Source organism: Gobio gobio (assembly GCF_949357685.1).
Source record: "Gobio gobio genome assembly, chromosome: 13".
NCBI lineage: Eukaryota > Metazoa > Chordata > Actinopteri > Cypriniformes > Gobionidae > Gobio > Gobio gobio.
The window spans coordinates 4,588,737-4,605,517 of record NC_137106.1 but is presented as its reverse complement, the minus strand read 5'-3'; the positions used below and the strand labels follow the sequence as shown (position 1 = coordinate 4,605,517).

Sequence of the window (16,781 nt, the reverse complement as noted above, 5' to 3'; positions counted from 1 at the left end):
ACTAGTTTTAAACTATACATTTGGAGCGTTCCCAAGATAAATAAGCTAAAGAGTCGTCCAGTTTTAGGAGTCCAGAGCCTCCAGCTCAAGTTTTAAAGGTGTGTGTGTGTGTGTGTGTGTGTGTGTGTGTGTGTGTGTGTGTGTGTGTGTGTGTGTGTGTGTGTGTGTGTGTGTGTGTGTGTGTGTGTGTGTGTGTGTGAGTGTGTGAGTGTGTGAGTGTGTGAGTGTGTGAGTGTGTGAGTGTGTGAGTGTGTGAGTGTGTGAGTGTGTGAGTGTGTGAGTGTGTGAGTGTGTGAGTGTGTGAGTGTGTGAGTGAGTGAGTGAGTGAGTGAGTGAGTGTGTGTGTGAGTGTGTGAGTGTGTGTGTTTCAACAGAGAATCAGCATCAAATGTGTTTCTGCTTTTCTTCAGGAAACGATCATTGACCAATTACAGCCGGCTGGCGCGGTTCCACATGCGTGTGTGTGTGTGTGTGTGTGTGTGTGTGGTTTATTTATAGAGCTTGTGGGTGTTCGGATGTGAAGATGTCTTATCCCAGCATCACTATGCATCATTTATGAGCTCCTAAAGACAAGGAATTTTCACAGGATTCTGATGAAAGATGATGATTTGTGCAGCGCTGCAATACTGTTTAATATAATAATAATAATATTATAATGTTTAATCAGAAATGAGTGCAGGTGTTTTGTCTGAATATCACGATGACACTTGGATGTATTTTATAGCGCCTGGTTCATTGGTCACACTAGGACAGGTCTAGTGCATTGCATTGTGGGTACTGCATTCAACAAAATGACAAATATTGACTGATGGCTCAATCAAATGCAGCGGCGCTACGTACGTTCAGATTTTTCATCATTTAATTTTACATTTACAAGAAAACATTACATATAAAAAATAATAAACAGCACAAACAAGGATTTTTAGGTTATGCGCTGCAGCAGCGCATAACCTAAAAATCCTTGTTTGTGCTGTTTATTATTTTTTATATGTAATGTTTTCTTGTAAATGTAAAATTAAATGATGAAAAATCTGAACGTACGTCATTTTCTGAGTGTTCGATTTATAAAACATTTGCATGCAAAAAAAGTTCATAATATTTGAAATATATAATTAATAGTGCTGTCAAACGATTGTTTTAATAAAAGGTCATGCTTACATAATGTGTGTGTGTGTGTGTGTGTGTGTGTGTGTGTGTGTGTGTGTGTGTGTGTGTGTGTGTGTGTGTGTGTGTGTGTGTGTGTGTGTGTGTGTGTGTGTGTGTGTGTGTGTGTGTGTGTGTGTGTGTGTGTGTGTGTCCGTGTGTCCGTGTGTCCGTGTGTCCGTGTGTCCGTGTGTCCGTGTGTCCGTGTGTCCGTGTGTCCGTGTGTCCGTGTGTCCGTGTGTCCGTGTGTGTGTCCGTCCGGTCCCGCAGACGTGTGGGGTCGCGGGGTCAGCGCCGGAAGAGGGGAGAGTATTTTTAGGGAGTGTTTGCCTTTCGGAAGTGTTTTAATTGAGGAAGTATTGTCGCCTTGTGTTGTGTGAGAACGCTGAGGGAATCCGATAGGGAGGCTTTTATTTACAGCCGGAGAATAAATACAGCGTGATAATGAAAGAGTGATAATGAAAGAGTGATAATGAAAGGGTGATAATGAAAGAGTGATAATGAACGAGTGTGCGCTCTGGAGACTCTCACCAGATTCTGTCTCGTTCGTTTATGAGAATGAATAGCAGAAACTTTCCTGATTTATGTTGCATGGCCTCAGATTTCCGCTTCAGTTTATTTTCTGCAGATCAAAGAGTTTATCAACTTTTCCCAGATATTCCTCAGGAGAAATAAAACCGTGTGAGTGTAGAGCTGTAGAACTTGATTATAAATGTTGAGATCTCCGCTACTCTGAGAGTACTGAGACAGAAGCTGTGTTTTGTTGTGGATTTAACTTGTGCTCAACATTGGAAGATATGGCATCAACCATTAGTGAATCTCAATCATCACTTCCTGAGGAACTGGCTCAACATATCAGTGATGATGTCAGTCACTGCCATAGACAGTAAAAGAAATGGACAGAGCGACTCCATAGACTTCAGCGAGGAGAAGTGAAGTCAGGTGGAAGCAGCACTTCCTGCAGAGACCGAGAGGGTGAGCAGGAGCAACTTTTGATGAATGAAGCCGGATCTGCAGCATCTCTAGAGTATATTCTACTCTACTCTACTTTACTCTACTCTACTCTACTCTACTCTACTCTACTCAACTCTACTTTACTCTACTCTACTCTACTCTACTCTACTCTACTCTACTCTACTCTACTCTACTTTATTCTACTCTACTTTACTCTACTCTTTTATACTCTACTCTACTATACTCTACTTTACTCTACTCTACTTTACTCTACTCTTTTATACTCTACTCTACTCTACTCTACTCTACTTTACTCTACTCTACTTTACTCTACTCTTTTATACTCTACTCTACTCTACTCTACTCTACTCTACTCTACTTTATTCTACTCTACTTTACTCTACTCTACTCAACTCTACTTTATTCTACTCTACTTTACTCTACTCTACTTTACTCTACTCTACTCAACTCTACTTTATTCTACTCTACTTTACTCTACTCTTTTATACTCTACTCAACTCTACTTTACTCTACTCTTTTGTACTCTACTCTACTCTACTTTACTCTACTCTTTTATACTCTACTCTACTCTACTCAACTCTACTTTATTCTACTCTACTTTACTCTACTCTTTTATACTCTACTCAACTCTACTTTATTCTACTCTACTTTACTCTACTCTTTTATACTCTACTCAACTCTACTTTACTCTACTCTACTTTACTCTACTCTACTTTACTCTACTCTACTTTACTCTACTCTACTTTACTCTACTCTTTTATACTCTACTCTTTTATACTCTACTCTACTTTACTCTACTCTACTTTACTCTACTCTACTTTACTCTACTCTACTTTACTCTACTCTTTTATACTCTACTCTTTTATACTCTACTCTTTTATACTCTACTCTACTTTACTCTACTCTACTTTACTCTACTCTTTTATACTCTACTCAACTCTACTTTATTCTACTCTACTTTACTCTACTCTTTTATACTCTACTCAACTCTACTTTACTCTACTCTACTTTACTCTACTCTTTTGTACTCTACTCTACTCTACTTTACTCTACTCTTTTATACTCTACTCTACTTTACTCTACTTTACTCTACTCTACTTTACTCTACTCTTTTATACTCTACTCTACTTTACTCTACTCTACTTTACTCTACTCTTTTATACTCTACTCTTTTATACTCTACTCTACTTTACTCTACTCTACTTTACTCTACTCTTTTATACTCTACTCTTTTATACTCTACTCTTTTATACTCTACTCTACTTTACTCTACTCTACTTTACTCTACTCTACTTTACTCTACTCTTTTGTACTCTACTCTACTCTACTTTACTCTACTCTTTTATACTCTACTCTACTTTACTCTACTCTACTTTACTCCACTCTTTTATACTCTACTCTACTTTACTCTACTCTACTTTACTCTACTCTTTTATACTCTACTCTACTTTACTCTACTCTTTTATACTCTACTCTTTTATACTCTACTCTACTTTATTCTACTCTACTTTACTCTACTCTTTTATACTCTACTTTACTCTACTCTTTTATACTCTACTCTACTTTACTCTACTCTACTTTACTCTACTCTTTTATACTCTACTTTACTCTACTCTTTTATACTCTACTCTACTCTACTTTATTCTACTCTACTTTACTCTACTCTTTTATACTCTACTTTACTCTACTCTTTTATACTCTACTCTACTCTACTTTACTCTACTCTTTTATACTCTACTCTACTCTACTTTATTCTACTCTACTTTACTCTACTCTTTTATACTCTACTTTACTCTACTCTTTTATACTCTACTCTACTTTACTCTACTCTACTTTACTCTACTCTTTTATACTCTACTTTACTCTACTCTTTTATACTCTACTCTACTCTACTTTACTCTACTCTACTTTACTCTACTCTTTTATACTCTACTTTACTCTACTTTACTCTACTCTTTTATACTCTACTCTACTCTACTTTACTCTACTCTTTTATACTCTACTCTACTCTACTTTATTCTACTCTACTTTACTCTACTCTTTTATACTCTACTTTACTCTACTCTTTTATACTCTACTCTACTCTACTTTATTCTACTCTACTTTACTCTACTCTTTTATACTCTACTTTACTCTACTCTTTTATACTCTACTCTACTCTACTTTACTCTACTCTACTTTACTCTACTCTACTTTACTCTACTCTTTTATACTCTACTCTACTCTACTTTACTCTACTCTACTTTACTCTACTCTACTTTACTCTACTCTTTTATACTCTACTCTACTCTACTTTACTCTACTCTACTTTACTCATGCATCATCTTGATCTGCGTCTCCTCATTTACTCATGCATCATCTTGATCTGCGTCTCCTCAGGAGGATCTTTTGCAGTGTGTGTGTTCTGCTCTCCCCCATTGTGAAACTCTGTGTGTGTGTTGTGTAACTCATGCCGTTCTGCAGTGCTCATTGAGAGCTGATGTTCTGATGTTCAGTGTTTAGATGAATGTGGATCAGGGCCACCATTTCTCTCTCATATGCCGCTGTAAATACACGTGTGCCGACTGAACTGTTCAATGTATTTTGGATCCTGTACGAGTTTATATTGTAATATGTTGTATATACGGTTGTAAGAATGCACATTTCATCTCCTCGTCTGAATCTAAACTCCTGCAATAATAAAGCACAGACATTTCAAAATAAGAGTCCCAGTCAGTGGTGGCTCCAGACAATTTTGATTGGGGGGGCAAATATAATAACTGCATATTACTGCTACAACAAAAATATGAATTGAGCCAAATAACTTTTTTGATTCGGTTGACTGCATTTTTAGTTTGCTGATGAATAGTTTGGATTTTCCCCTTAGGTCTATAGCAGCATAACAACTTATAGCCTACTCCTTCATTTATGGTATTGTAGCTTGTCTATAGAAATCACTGTGCACAACTATCATCTATAATAGGCCTACTGTAATATATTGTATGTTATACTGTAATACATATATTCTAGAAATGTATTAAAAAGAAATACGCTTCCAGCATTACTCAAAGGCTGCGGAAACATGTGGGTTAAAACATTAAATATACAGGCTATTAGTTTATGAAACCTTTATCAAAATTAAAGTACAATTTATAGAAAACGAAATTCACTTTAAAGAAATTATTTCTGCAAAACAACACTCAATAAAAATCATGTCTGACCCCACTCCATGTCTCCAGAAATATTGAAATATCTTACTCATGCCAACGAAAGCGCCCGCGAATTATTTAATATTTATCATTTTTGCAGTTTTTTTTTTTCACCTCTCGGAATTTCGTTTGTTGGGAATATGAACTGAATTTAGAAATTAAATTTTAAATTAAAAACTTAGTTTGCGTTTAATAAACAAAATACATTTTTGAAGCATTTGGAGTGGAGTAGGCAAAACGTAGCCTATTTAGATTCATAGTTAGGCTATATGTTTAAATATTAGCCTATTATTGTTTTAATTTCATATGTTAATGATGAAAGTGAGCAGCATGAGTAAGATATAGGCTATAAGACGCGCAATATGTCAATATGAGACATGGAGTGGGGTCAGACATGATTTTTATTGAGTGTTGTTTTGCAGAAATCATTTCTTTAAAGTGAATTTCGTTTTCTATAAATTGTATTTTAATTTTGATCACGGTTTCATCCACTAAATGCCTGTATATTTAATAAATAAAAAGCAAACCAAGATTGTCAGGAATGTATTGACGTGCGTAACGAACCCACTGGCTTTGAGTAGTCTAAGCCCGTCTTTTTGTTTTTAATACATTTTTTAAATATATATCTTAATTACAGTAGGTCTATAGATAGGCTAGTTATGATAATGATTGAGTGATTCTAATGTTTATATTTTTTTTATATGTCAAATAAATGATTAATTATTATTGTTTTGCGTAGTTTGAAGGGAAACGTTTTTAAATCTTTATCCCGGATATATATATATTTTTTTTAATCAGGAAGAGAGAGGGGGGGTCAAATGGGGGGGTTAAGGCATTTTTTAGGAGGGTCTTGAGGTCCCAGTGTATCTCGGGCTTTTATTCAATTACGAGTAGAGTCACGCCGTGTGTCCAGTATTTAGTTACACAAACTGTATGTATTTTAATTTAAAGCAAACTATTGTAGCTTCTGTCCCGTCACAGGAAGGAACGACTAAGAACATTATTTGACCCATATTATTAAAAATATAGATTTTACACTGTAAAAAATGTCAGGCCTCTCCAATTCAAAATTTTCGAAATTTTTCAATTGGCCAAATTGAATTTCTGTGAATTGAATTTTATCAATTGTGGCAACAGTCTGTTAACATGGGCTCAATTAGAAATAATATGCTGAGACAATGGAAAAATTTAATTTACCAACACTGTAAAAAATGTCAGGCCTCTCCAATTAAAAATTTTCTAGTGACCGATCACATCTAAATTTTTCAATTTGGCCAAATAAAACATTTAGATCGGTCACTAGAAAATCTTAAATTGAAGAAATGTTTTACAGTGAAACTGTGAGATTGGTCCAATTAAATGTTTTAAATTGTAGTCACAATTGTTTATTTCTCACTGTCCCAAAAGACAAAAATGACTAAAAACATAGCCTAAATATTAAGCAAAATACAGAACACTAGGGATGCCACAATTCTCAATATAATATTGAACCGTTCGGTACGGCATTCACGGTTCAATACGCGCTTGTGAATTGCGGTTTTTCGGTTTTGCATAAGTATTTTTCTACAAATTCTATAATTTTCCTCCAATCCCAATACTGAACAACGCGACATACATTCACATCACAGGTTGGTGGTGGAGTTACACTCACGAACACTATAGATATTCATAATCACGCAAGTTCATCATTTGTATGCGTTTTAAAGCCTTGCTGGCGTGTGCGCGGTTTTAACATGTGCTTCTCCAAGCGCGCGCACTAAACGCCTGTCAAACACGTGATTACTGGACTAAGTCGTCTTACTGCGCTAAAACTGTCAAATACACACAAGGTTTACATAAACACAGTCGGTTATGTCTAAAGTGAAAGTATAATCGGTGTGTCTGTATATTAGATGCGTGCAGGTCTTTAATTGACAGCGGCGCAGCCTATAGTGAACACGCTGTCCTTAAAGGGACAGTTCACCTCTAAAATTATCATTATTTACTCACTCTAATATTGTTCCAAACCTGTATTCATTCCTCATTTTTGAGTGAACTATCCATTTAATGTTAATACAACAACAAAAGACAAAGCAAAAATCACTCACTGCTCTTGACTGAAAAACTTTAATACAGCAGCTTTAATAAGAATCAGTGTATATTTTATAGTGAAGTCTATGTAGTGTTTTATTTTTACATTTATTAATTCAATTTCATACTTAAATGCTGCTGTACAGCTCTGAGCTGCCAGTGTAAATCTTTATATATATTTATTTTATATTATCCAATACACTAGGAATGTGTACAAGGGTTTTTTTAAAGAAAAAAGTTTTAAGTTTAAGTAAGGTTTTTAAATTATTTTAAGTAAAATAAAGAAAGAGTATTGCAATAAAATAGTCTTTTTTCTCCTTAACCTCTTGCTGTTCCTGTCGCTTAAGAATAGAATAACAAAACACTGATGTGACGAGCCATCAGAACCGAACCGAACCGAGAACCGTGGTTAAAAACCGAGGTGTGTATTGAACCGTGGACGAACTGTAGTGTTGCATCCCTACAGAACACAGACAAACAGGGTTGACATTTTATCACTTCTTTATTAACAAGTCAATTCCAACACAGGATATTTGGTGAAAATACCTTATTTTCAATAAGGAAAACTCTGAAGACATTCAAGAAGTTTTTGCATAACAGGATGTCTTAATGTGGTGAAGAAAACGCGGCATAGGCTAAAAACCTGCAAATAAAAATAAAAACTAACATTAATGACAAAGTTCCCCAGCATCACATCTGGCAAGAGACAGAACAGAAGTTTCTTCATGAGGATGAGACGAATGAACGGACGAATACGAAAATCACGAGCTTGACGTGTTTGATATTAAAAGGCAATAACTCAAGCCCTGAAAGAGGCCGACGCACCGCGTTCAACAGTCGCATGCTGCACATATCACACAAATGACTTAATTTACTTATTACCTATTATTTTAGATCTATAAGACATGAGGAAAATAAAACTACCCTTAGAGTAAACGAGAACACACTCATGAAACCAATGAATGCATGAACTCGTGATTCTACAAAATGTCTTTTAAACTTCATACCGGGTCATAAAGCAAAACTCTGGAGAATAATTTCAGTGCTCAATACTCACCAACGTCTTTGTGAGATGAATATCTCTATTCTCTTGGGAATTTTCCCGCTCTCCGCATTTGAAATCTCCACATGAACAGTTTCTTCAAGCTCATTTTGCGCATGCGTATGCCGTTTTTCGGACGTAGGACTTGTTCACCCAACATGGATCTTTCACTTCGACTTCATAGATTGACTGAGCACAATTAAATATGTTCGGTGAATATACAATTTTAATTTTGAGTGAAGACCTTAAGCTATGATTAGTACAATGCATATTTTTGCATGGCGATAATTATTTGGAAGTCATTTATTGGGCCAATATGTAATGATCAATTTGCACAATTTTTCCCAAACATTTTTTTTTTTACAGTGTACTAGCATTTGTGATTTATTATAGTAAATAAAAATTAAAACCATTAACTGACATAAAATAAAATATAACTTAAACTATTCTTGTTTTCATTTAGTTTAGTTTTATTAACCTGATGTACCAAACTAAAACTGAAATAAAAAACAATAAAAACAACAGAATTACTAACTTATAACTAAAATTAAAATGAAAGCAGAAATAAATTGAATTCAGAATATTAATAAAAACTTCAGTATCAGTGAATCTAAAATAACACTAATATGGCAAAGTCTGTATATTAGTGCGTTTATATTTGTATGTATGTGTATATATATATATATATACACACACACACACACACACACACACACACACACACACACACACACACACACACACACCGATAATGCATAACATTATGAACACTGATGGTCTCTTCATCTCCTGTTAGTGGGTGGGAAATATTAGGCAGCAAGTGAACATTTTGTTCAGAACATTATGTGTTAGAAGTGTAAGGATTTGAGCGAGTTTGGGCCAGATTGTGACGGCTAGATGACTGGGTCAGAGCATCTACAGAACTGCAGCTCTTGTGGAGAACCGGCCACAGGGTCATGAAGTACCAGTGGAGAACCGGCCACAGGGTCATGAAGGACCAGTGGAGAACCGGCCACAGGGTCATGGAGGACCAGTGGAGAACCGGCCACAGGGTCATGAAGGACCAGTGGAGAACCGGCCACAGGGTCATGGAGGACCAGTGGAGAACCGGCCACAGGGTCATGAAGGACCAGTGGAGAACCGGCCACAGGGTCATGAAGGACCAGTGGAGAACCGGCCACAGGGTCATGAAGGACCAGTGGAGAACCGGCCACAGGGTCATGAAGGACCAGTGGAGAACCGGCCACAGGGTCATGAAGGACCAGTGGAGAACCGGCCACAGGGTCATGAAGGACCAGTGGAGAACTGGCCACAGGGTTATGAAGGACCAGTGGAGAACCGGCCACAGGGTCATGAAGGACCAGTGGAGAACCGGCCACAGGGTCATGGAGGACCAGTGGAGAACCGGCCACAGTGTCATGGAGGACCAGTGGAGAACCGGCCACAGGGTCATGAAGGACCAGTGGAGAACCGGCCACAGGGTCATGAAGGACCAGTGGAGAACCGGCCACAGGGTCATGGAGGACCAGTGGAGAACCGGCCACAGGGTCATGGAGGACCAGTGGAGAACCGGCCACAGGGTCATGAAGGACCAGTGGAGAACCGGCCACAGGGTCATGAAGGACCAGTGGAGAACCGGCCACAGGATCATGAAGGACCAGTGGAGAACCGGCCACAGGGTCATGGAGGACCAGTGGAGAACCGGCCACAGGGTCATGGAGGACCAGTGGAGAACCGGCCACAGGATCATGAAGGACCAGTGGAGAACCGGCCACAGGGTCATGGAGGACCAGTGGAGAACCGGCCACAGGGTCATGGAGGACCAGTGGAGAACCGGCCACAGGGTCATGGAGGACCAGTGGAGAACCGGCCACAGGGTCATGGAGGACCAGTGGAGAACCGGCCACAGGGTCATGGAGGACCAGTGGAGAACCGGCCACAGGGTCATGGAGGACCAGTGGAGAACCGGCCACAGGATCATGGAGGACCAGTGGAGAACCGGCCACAGGGTCATGAAGGACCAGTGGAGAACCGGCCACAGGGTCATGAAGGACCAGTGGAGAACCGGCCACAGGGTCATGAAGGACCAGTGGAGAACCGGCCACAGGGTCATGGAGGACCAGTGGAGAACCGGCCACAGGGTCATGGAGGACCAGTGGAGAACCGGCCACAGGGTCATGAAGGACCAGTGGAGAACCGGCCACAGGGTCATGAAGGACCAGTGGAGAACCGGCCACAGGGTCATGGAGGACCAGTGGAGAACCGGCCACAGGATCAGGTCTGGTTCTGATAGAGTCTGTCCATGCCTCGGACTGTTTGGGCTGCAAAAGTGGGGCCAACACAATATTAGGTCATAATGTTATGCCTGATTGGTGTATATATACACGCCCTGGCTCTGAACGGCTTTTATAAATTGTATTTTTGATCAACTGTAACGCATAAATATCCACTATGCTAATATCCCTGTTATACGGATCCGTCTGTCCTCAATTACAGGACGAATCCCAGACGTGGATGTGCGGGTCAGATTTCGGTGAGTGTGTTTTATCAGCTCTGGGAACAAAAGCTTTCCAGATGGACTGAAGCAAATGGACATTTACATGTCAGCACACGTCATCCGACTGAAATGCAAACGGTGCATTTGAATAGAATAGATCAGACTGTGTTCATCCCAGAATGCTGGGATTGGTGACACACACACACACACACACACACACACACACACACACACACACACACACACACACACACACACACACACAGGCTGTGAGATGCTCTGATCCTGATGTGTTCTCCGCTGTGGGATGTTCATCCAGACGGTCTTGGCTCTGATCTCTGATCCTGATGGAGGCTCATGGGAATCACTCTAACTCTCTCCGCCACTTTACAATCCAATTAGTGGAAGATTAGTGACGCTGGTGGAGATCTCAAGCCTGTTTTTGAGGTGTAAATTATTAATAGAATATGCTGCGAAAAGTTTTAGTTTTAAATTTAAGTAAATTTGTTTCCAAGAAATTATGCACCCCCCCCCCCCCATTTCCCATGGATTGCTTTATTATTATTATTTCTGAAAAAAGAAAACATTTAGAATTCAGCAAAAACTGATTAAAGGATTAAAGTTGAATAAAAATGACATTTTTAGGACCCCCTGAAATCCGTTTTATTTCCCCTCAAATTCCTTTTTTTTCATTCATTTTAATTTTTCAATAAATAAGTCAAAGAAAATTCTCGATTCTGTTTTAGTGTTATTACTTCCGAAATCATGAAACTTATACCGTTCAACAAAAATATATTAAAGTTGAACAAAAATGTTATTTTTAGAGGCCCATGAAATTGTTTTTTTTTTTCATTTAAATGTTTTCTTCTCCCCATTGTAATTTTTCTTTTCTTTAATAATTTTTTTCTGAAATCATGAAACCTATACGGTTCAATACATTTTTTTATGACCCCATGAATTCTGTTTTTATTTTCCCCCAAATTCTATTTTTTCTCTTCATTTTAATTTTTAAAATTAGTTTTTTTTTCTTCTGGATTTCGTTTTAATGGTCTAATTAAATATAATCAAACATTTATAGTTATTCAATTCAACAATTAATTAAAATAAATTTAACAAAAATGAAATTTTTAGGGCACTATGGAATCCATTTTATTTTTTCCTCAAATTCTGTTTTATGTTTTCCAAAATATTTCCAAAATATCTTAACATAAATTTAGTATGCTTTGTCTGGATTTCTGAAATAATGAAACATTTAGAATTCAACAAAAAATTATTAAAGTTTAACAAAAATGACATTAGAGTCCTATGAATCCGTTTTATTTTCTATCAAATTGCATTTTTTTCATTTAAATGTTTTCCCAAATTCTGTTTTCTTCCCCCCCATTGTAATTTTTATGGATTGCCTTTTAATTATTATTTTTTCTGAAATCATGAAACTTATACAATTCAAGAAAAATGTAGTAAAGTTGAACAAAAATAAAAATTTTAGGATTTTATTTTCCTCCAAATTCCATTTTTTTCCCTTCATTTAAATTTTTCTAGGTTTTTTTCTTCTTTTCTGGATTCTTTTTTTTTGTGAACAAAAATAAAAATCTGTTTATTTTTTCCTCAAATTCTGTTATAATGTTTTCCAAAATATTTTTTAAAATATTATGTTTTATTATGCTTTTTCCCCCTCCATGTGTCTGGATTCTGTTTTAATGGTCAAACATTATTTAACAAAAAATGTATTATTATGAAAATTACATTTTTCCCAAAAATGTTATTGTAAGGTTCCCAAATTCTCTCTTTTCCATTCCAGTTTTTCTGGATTGCATTTAAATAGTTTATTTCAGTAATGATCTGAAAGCATGTCTAATGAAGTGAAGTCCTGCATGTTTCCTCTGAAAGTCCTTGCTTTGACGTTGTTCCCTGTTGGATTCCCAGCCGGGGTTTTTTTCCCGAAGGTAAACAAGTGAAGTGTAAGTTTCGGTGTTAAAGTCCGCCGGCTCTCCCGCACTCCTCCCGTTGGCGAGCGCCACGCACGGCCCAGCGGCAGACACTGATTCACTCTGTCCGATGGAATGGCAGGAATTTCCATTGGCCGGACTGATAAGACTCCAGAGCTTTTCCACTGATCCGGGGGCAGCTGGAATGCAGGCGTCTCGCTCCGGCACATTTATCACAGTCCGAGCAGAAAACAGCCCTAACACAATATTAGCCTAAGGCACAGCGGCAATTTGGAGAGCTTGAAATTGTTTGTCAAGCTGCTTATTGAGTTGATCTTTGGGATGTTCAGGTGTGTATTGTGTTCAGTGTGAAGTGCTAGGGTGCTTGTGATGTATGCCTTATGTGCTGAATAATGGGAACTCAACTGAGAACTCATGAGAAACACACATTTAGTCCAAACTGTCATGTGGTTACAGTACATGCAGCTCCTCAAAGTCTGTCAGGCCATGTTTGTTCAGGTGTTGAGTTTGATTTCATGACGTGTGTGTGTGTGTGTGTGTGTTTTTCAGTGTGTGAGGGACATGAGAGAAGAGTCCAGCTGCTCTCACGACAAAAGCCTGATGGGAGAAGGTAAGAACATCTGTCAATGCTGCTGCATTTTACTGGCCAGACACCAGTTAGACTCCAGATAGACTCCAGTCTCACTCCAGTCTGACTCCAATTAGACTCCAGTTAGACTCCAGTTAGACTCCAGTTAGACTCCAGATAGACTTCAGTCTGACTCCAGTTTGACTCCAGTTAGACTCCAGATAGACTTCAGTCTGACTCCAGTTAGACTCCAGTTAGACTCCAGTTAGACTTCAGTCTGACTCCAGTTAGACTCCAGTTAGACTTCAGTCTGACTCCAATTAGACTCCAGTTAGACTCCAGATAGACTTCAGTCTGACTCCAGTTAGACTCCAGTTAGACTTCAGTCTGACTCCAGTTAGACTCCAGATAGACTTCAGTCTGACTCCAGTTAGACTCCAGTTAGACTCCAGTTAGACTTCAGTCTGACTCCAGTTAGACTCCAGTTAGACTTCAGTCTGACTCCAATTAGACTCCAGTTAGACTCCAGATAGACTTCAGTCTGACTCCAGTCTGACTCCAATTAGACTCCAGTTAGACTTCAGTCTGACTCCAGTTAGACTCCAGTTAGACTCCAGTTAGACTTCAGTCTGACTCCAGTTAGACTTCAGTCTGACTCCAGTTAGACTTCAGTCTGACTCCAGTTAGACTCCAGATAGACTTCAGTCTGACTCCAGTTAGACTCCAGTTAGACTTCAGTCTGACTCCAGATAGACTCCAGATAGACTTCAGTCTGACTCCAGTTAGACTCCAGTTAGACTCCAGTTAGACTCCAGTTAGACTTCAGTCTGACTCCAGTTAGACTCCAGATAGACTTCAGTCTGACTCCAGTTAGACTCCAGTTAGACTTCAGTCTGACTCCAGATAGACTTCAGTCTGACTCCAGTTAGACTCCAGTTAGACTTCAGTCTGACTCCAGATAGACTCCAGATAGACTCCAGATAGACTTCAGTCTGACTCCAGATAGACTCCAGATAGACTCCAGATAGACTTCAGTCTGACTCCAGTTAGACTCCAGTTAGACTTCAGTCTGACTCCAGTTAGACTCCAGTTAGACTCCAGTTAGACTTCAGTCTGACTCCAGTTAGACTCCAGATAGACTTCAGTCTGACTCCAGTTAGACTCCAGTTAGACTTCAGTTAGACTTCAGTCTGACTCCAGTTAGACTCCAGATAGACTTCAGTCTGACTCCAGTTAGACTCCAGTTAGACTTCAGTCTGACTCCAGATAGACTCCAGATAGACTTCAGTCTGACTCCAGTTAGACTCCAGTTAGACTCCAGTTAGACTCCAGATAGACTCCAGATAGACTTCAGTCTGACTCCAGTTAGACTCCAGTTAGACTCCAGTTAGACTCCAGTTAGACTCCAGTTAGACTCCAGTTAGACTTCAGTCTGACTCCAGTTAGACTCCAGTTAGACTCCAGTTAGACTCCAGTTAGACTCCAGTTAGACTTCAGTCTGACTCCAGTTAGACTCCAGTTAGACTCCAGTTAGACTCCAGTTAGACTCCAGTTAGACTCCAGTTAGACTTCAGTCTGACTCCAGTTAGACTCCAGTTAGACTCCAGTCTGACTCCAGTCTGACTCCAGTCAGACTCCAGTCAGACTCCAGTTAGACTCCAGTTAGACTCCAGTTAGACTCCAGTTAGACTCCAGTTAGACTCCAGTTAGACTCCAGTTAGACTCCAGTTTGACTCCAGTTTGACTCCAGATAGACTCCAGATAGACTCCAGTTTGACTCCAGTTTGACTCCAGTTAGACTCCAGTTAGACTCCAGTTAGACTCCAGTTAGACTCCATTTAGACTCCAGTTAGACTCCAGTTAGACTCCAGTTTGACTCCAGTTTGACTCCAGATAGACTCCAGATAGACTCCAGTTTGACTCCAGTTTGACTCCAGTTAGACTCCAGTTAGACTCCAGATAGACTCCAGATAGACTCCAGTTTGACTCCACTTAGACTCCAGACTGACTCCAGTTTGACTCCACTGTAATGAAGACAGTTTGGGATGCATTAAACTGATCAAAGAATCTTTTGTAACATTATAAATTTAATTTATTTCACATAAATACTGTTCTTCATCAGAGAAAAAAAAAATCAGTTTCCACACAAAAAAAACGCTCATTTGGTGAATGCATTTCCAAAGCATGAGATTTTTCATAACTATGCGTTCACACCGCCGCCGGCGAGAGCGTCAAACTTCGCTCTGGCCGCCCTGCCATCGACGCTGTAGAAGATTCGTGGACGCGCTGCCGCTCTGACGTAGATCGAATGCTTGGTCTTTTTTTGAAACGGCAGTTAAAGGGGCTGCAAAGCAAACACTCATGTTGATCTGCGTTTGTGCTGACTGACCACAGGTAGGGTATAACCGTATAATATAACCTCATGAAATCATTTAAATGTGAAAGTTTAAAAAAAGCAGATAGATGGAAAGAACTTAACAATTATAGTTACATGTTTGCTAACGAAATAAACCAATTAAAAGCCATTTGTGTGGTGGATAAATAATGTTGCGCATCTTCTTATCAAACCCGCCGCACCAGCAGTGATCAACCTCTCCTTTATTTTGCTTGGGAACTAATGTGTTCGGAACCGAAGTTTACAGCACTGCGTTCTCTGGAATCCTCTCAAGCGGAGCACTACTACATTCCCATTGGTTGCCGCCGAACCGCGTCATAGCTCATTACCATAAAGTTGACCTGACTTCAACTCTCCTCGACGCCCAGATCGTCCAAGACGCGCCGCTCTCGCCGGAGTGTAAGGACCAGCGGTGTAAGAGGACATTTCACAAATGCCAATTTTTACTCTAATTTAAATCTTGACGAGTGATCGTGTTTAAAGTCAGCGTGAAATGGAAGTTACGCTGGTGTTTTCTTCCCTATTGTGCCGTATATCCGAGTGAAACGCTTCTCAAACAAGAACAAATGTAGGGCGGGGCTTGATTTTGATTGATTGGATGGTTGTGGTTTGCTATTGGCTGATCTCATGTGAGTGACAGATGGCCCCGCCCTCATCATCAGAGAAGAGATGAGGGGACGATATATAAAGATTATGAAGAAACGGATAAATCATTTATAACATAAACACTGCAATATTCCATAAAAACAAGACTTTTTGATTCCATGCTGACTTTAGTGCAAGAGAGCGTCTGAAGTGTGTGTTTGTGCAGCGTTCAGTGTTTATGTCCTGGAGATGTGTGTTTCCTTTCCGCTGTGTGTGCAGTGAGCTCACGGTTGGCTGCCGATTCTCCTCCGCTCTGCCAAAACAAGTGCAAGAATGTGTGTGGATCGGCTCCTGCTAATGCGATTCGGC

The 16,781-nt window shown here is 39.3% G+C and overlaps 1 protein-coding gene across 4 annotated transcripts in view; it reads left to right on the top strand.

Annotated features, from left to right (window-relative positions):
* LOC307136292 (pleckstrin homology domain-containing family G member 3-like) overlaps positions 1-16,781 on the top strand; it is an 85,330-nt gene that overhangs the window by 7,484 nt on the left and 61,065 nt on the right. For all 4 annotated transcript variants that reach the window (XM_079833182.1, XM_079833183.1, XM_079833181.1 and 1 more), the window contains exon 2: positions 13,414-13,474. In XM_079833182.1, coding sequence (XP_079689308.1) covers positions 13,426-13,474 — 49 coding nt within the window. In that variant the 5' untranslated portion in view covers positions 13,414-13,425. The remainder of the gene's footprint in view (positions 1-13,413; positions 13,475-16,781) is intronic.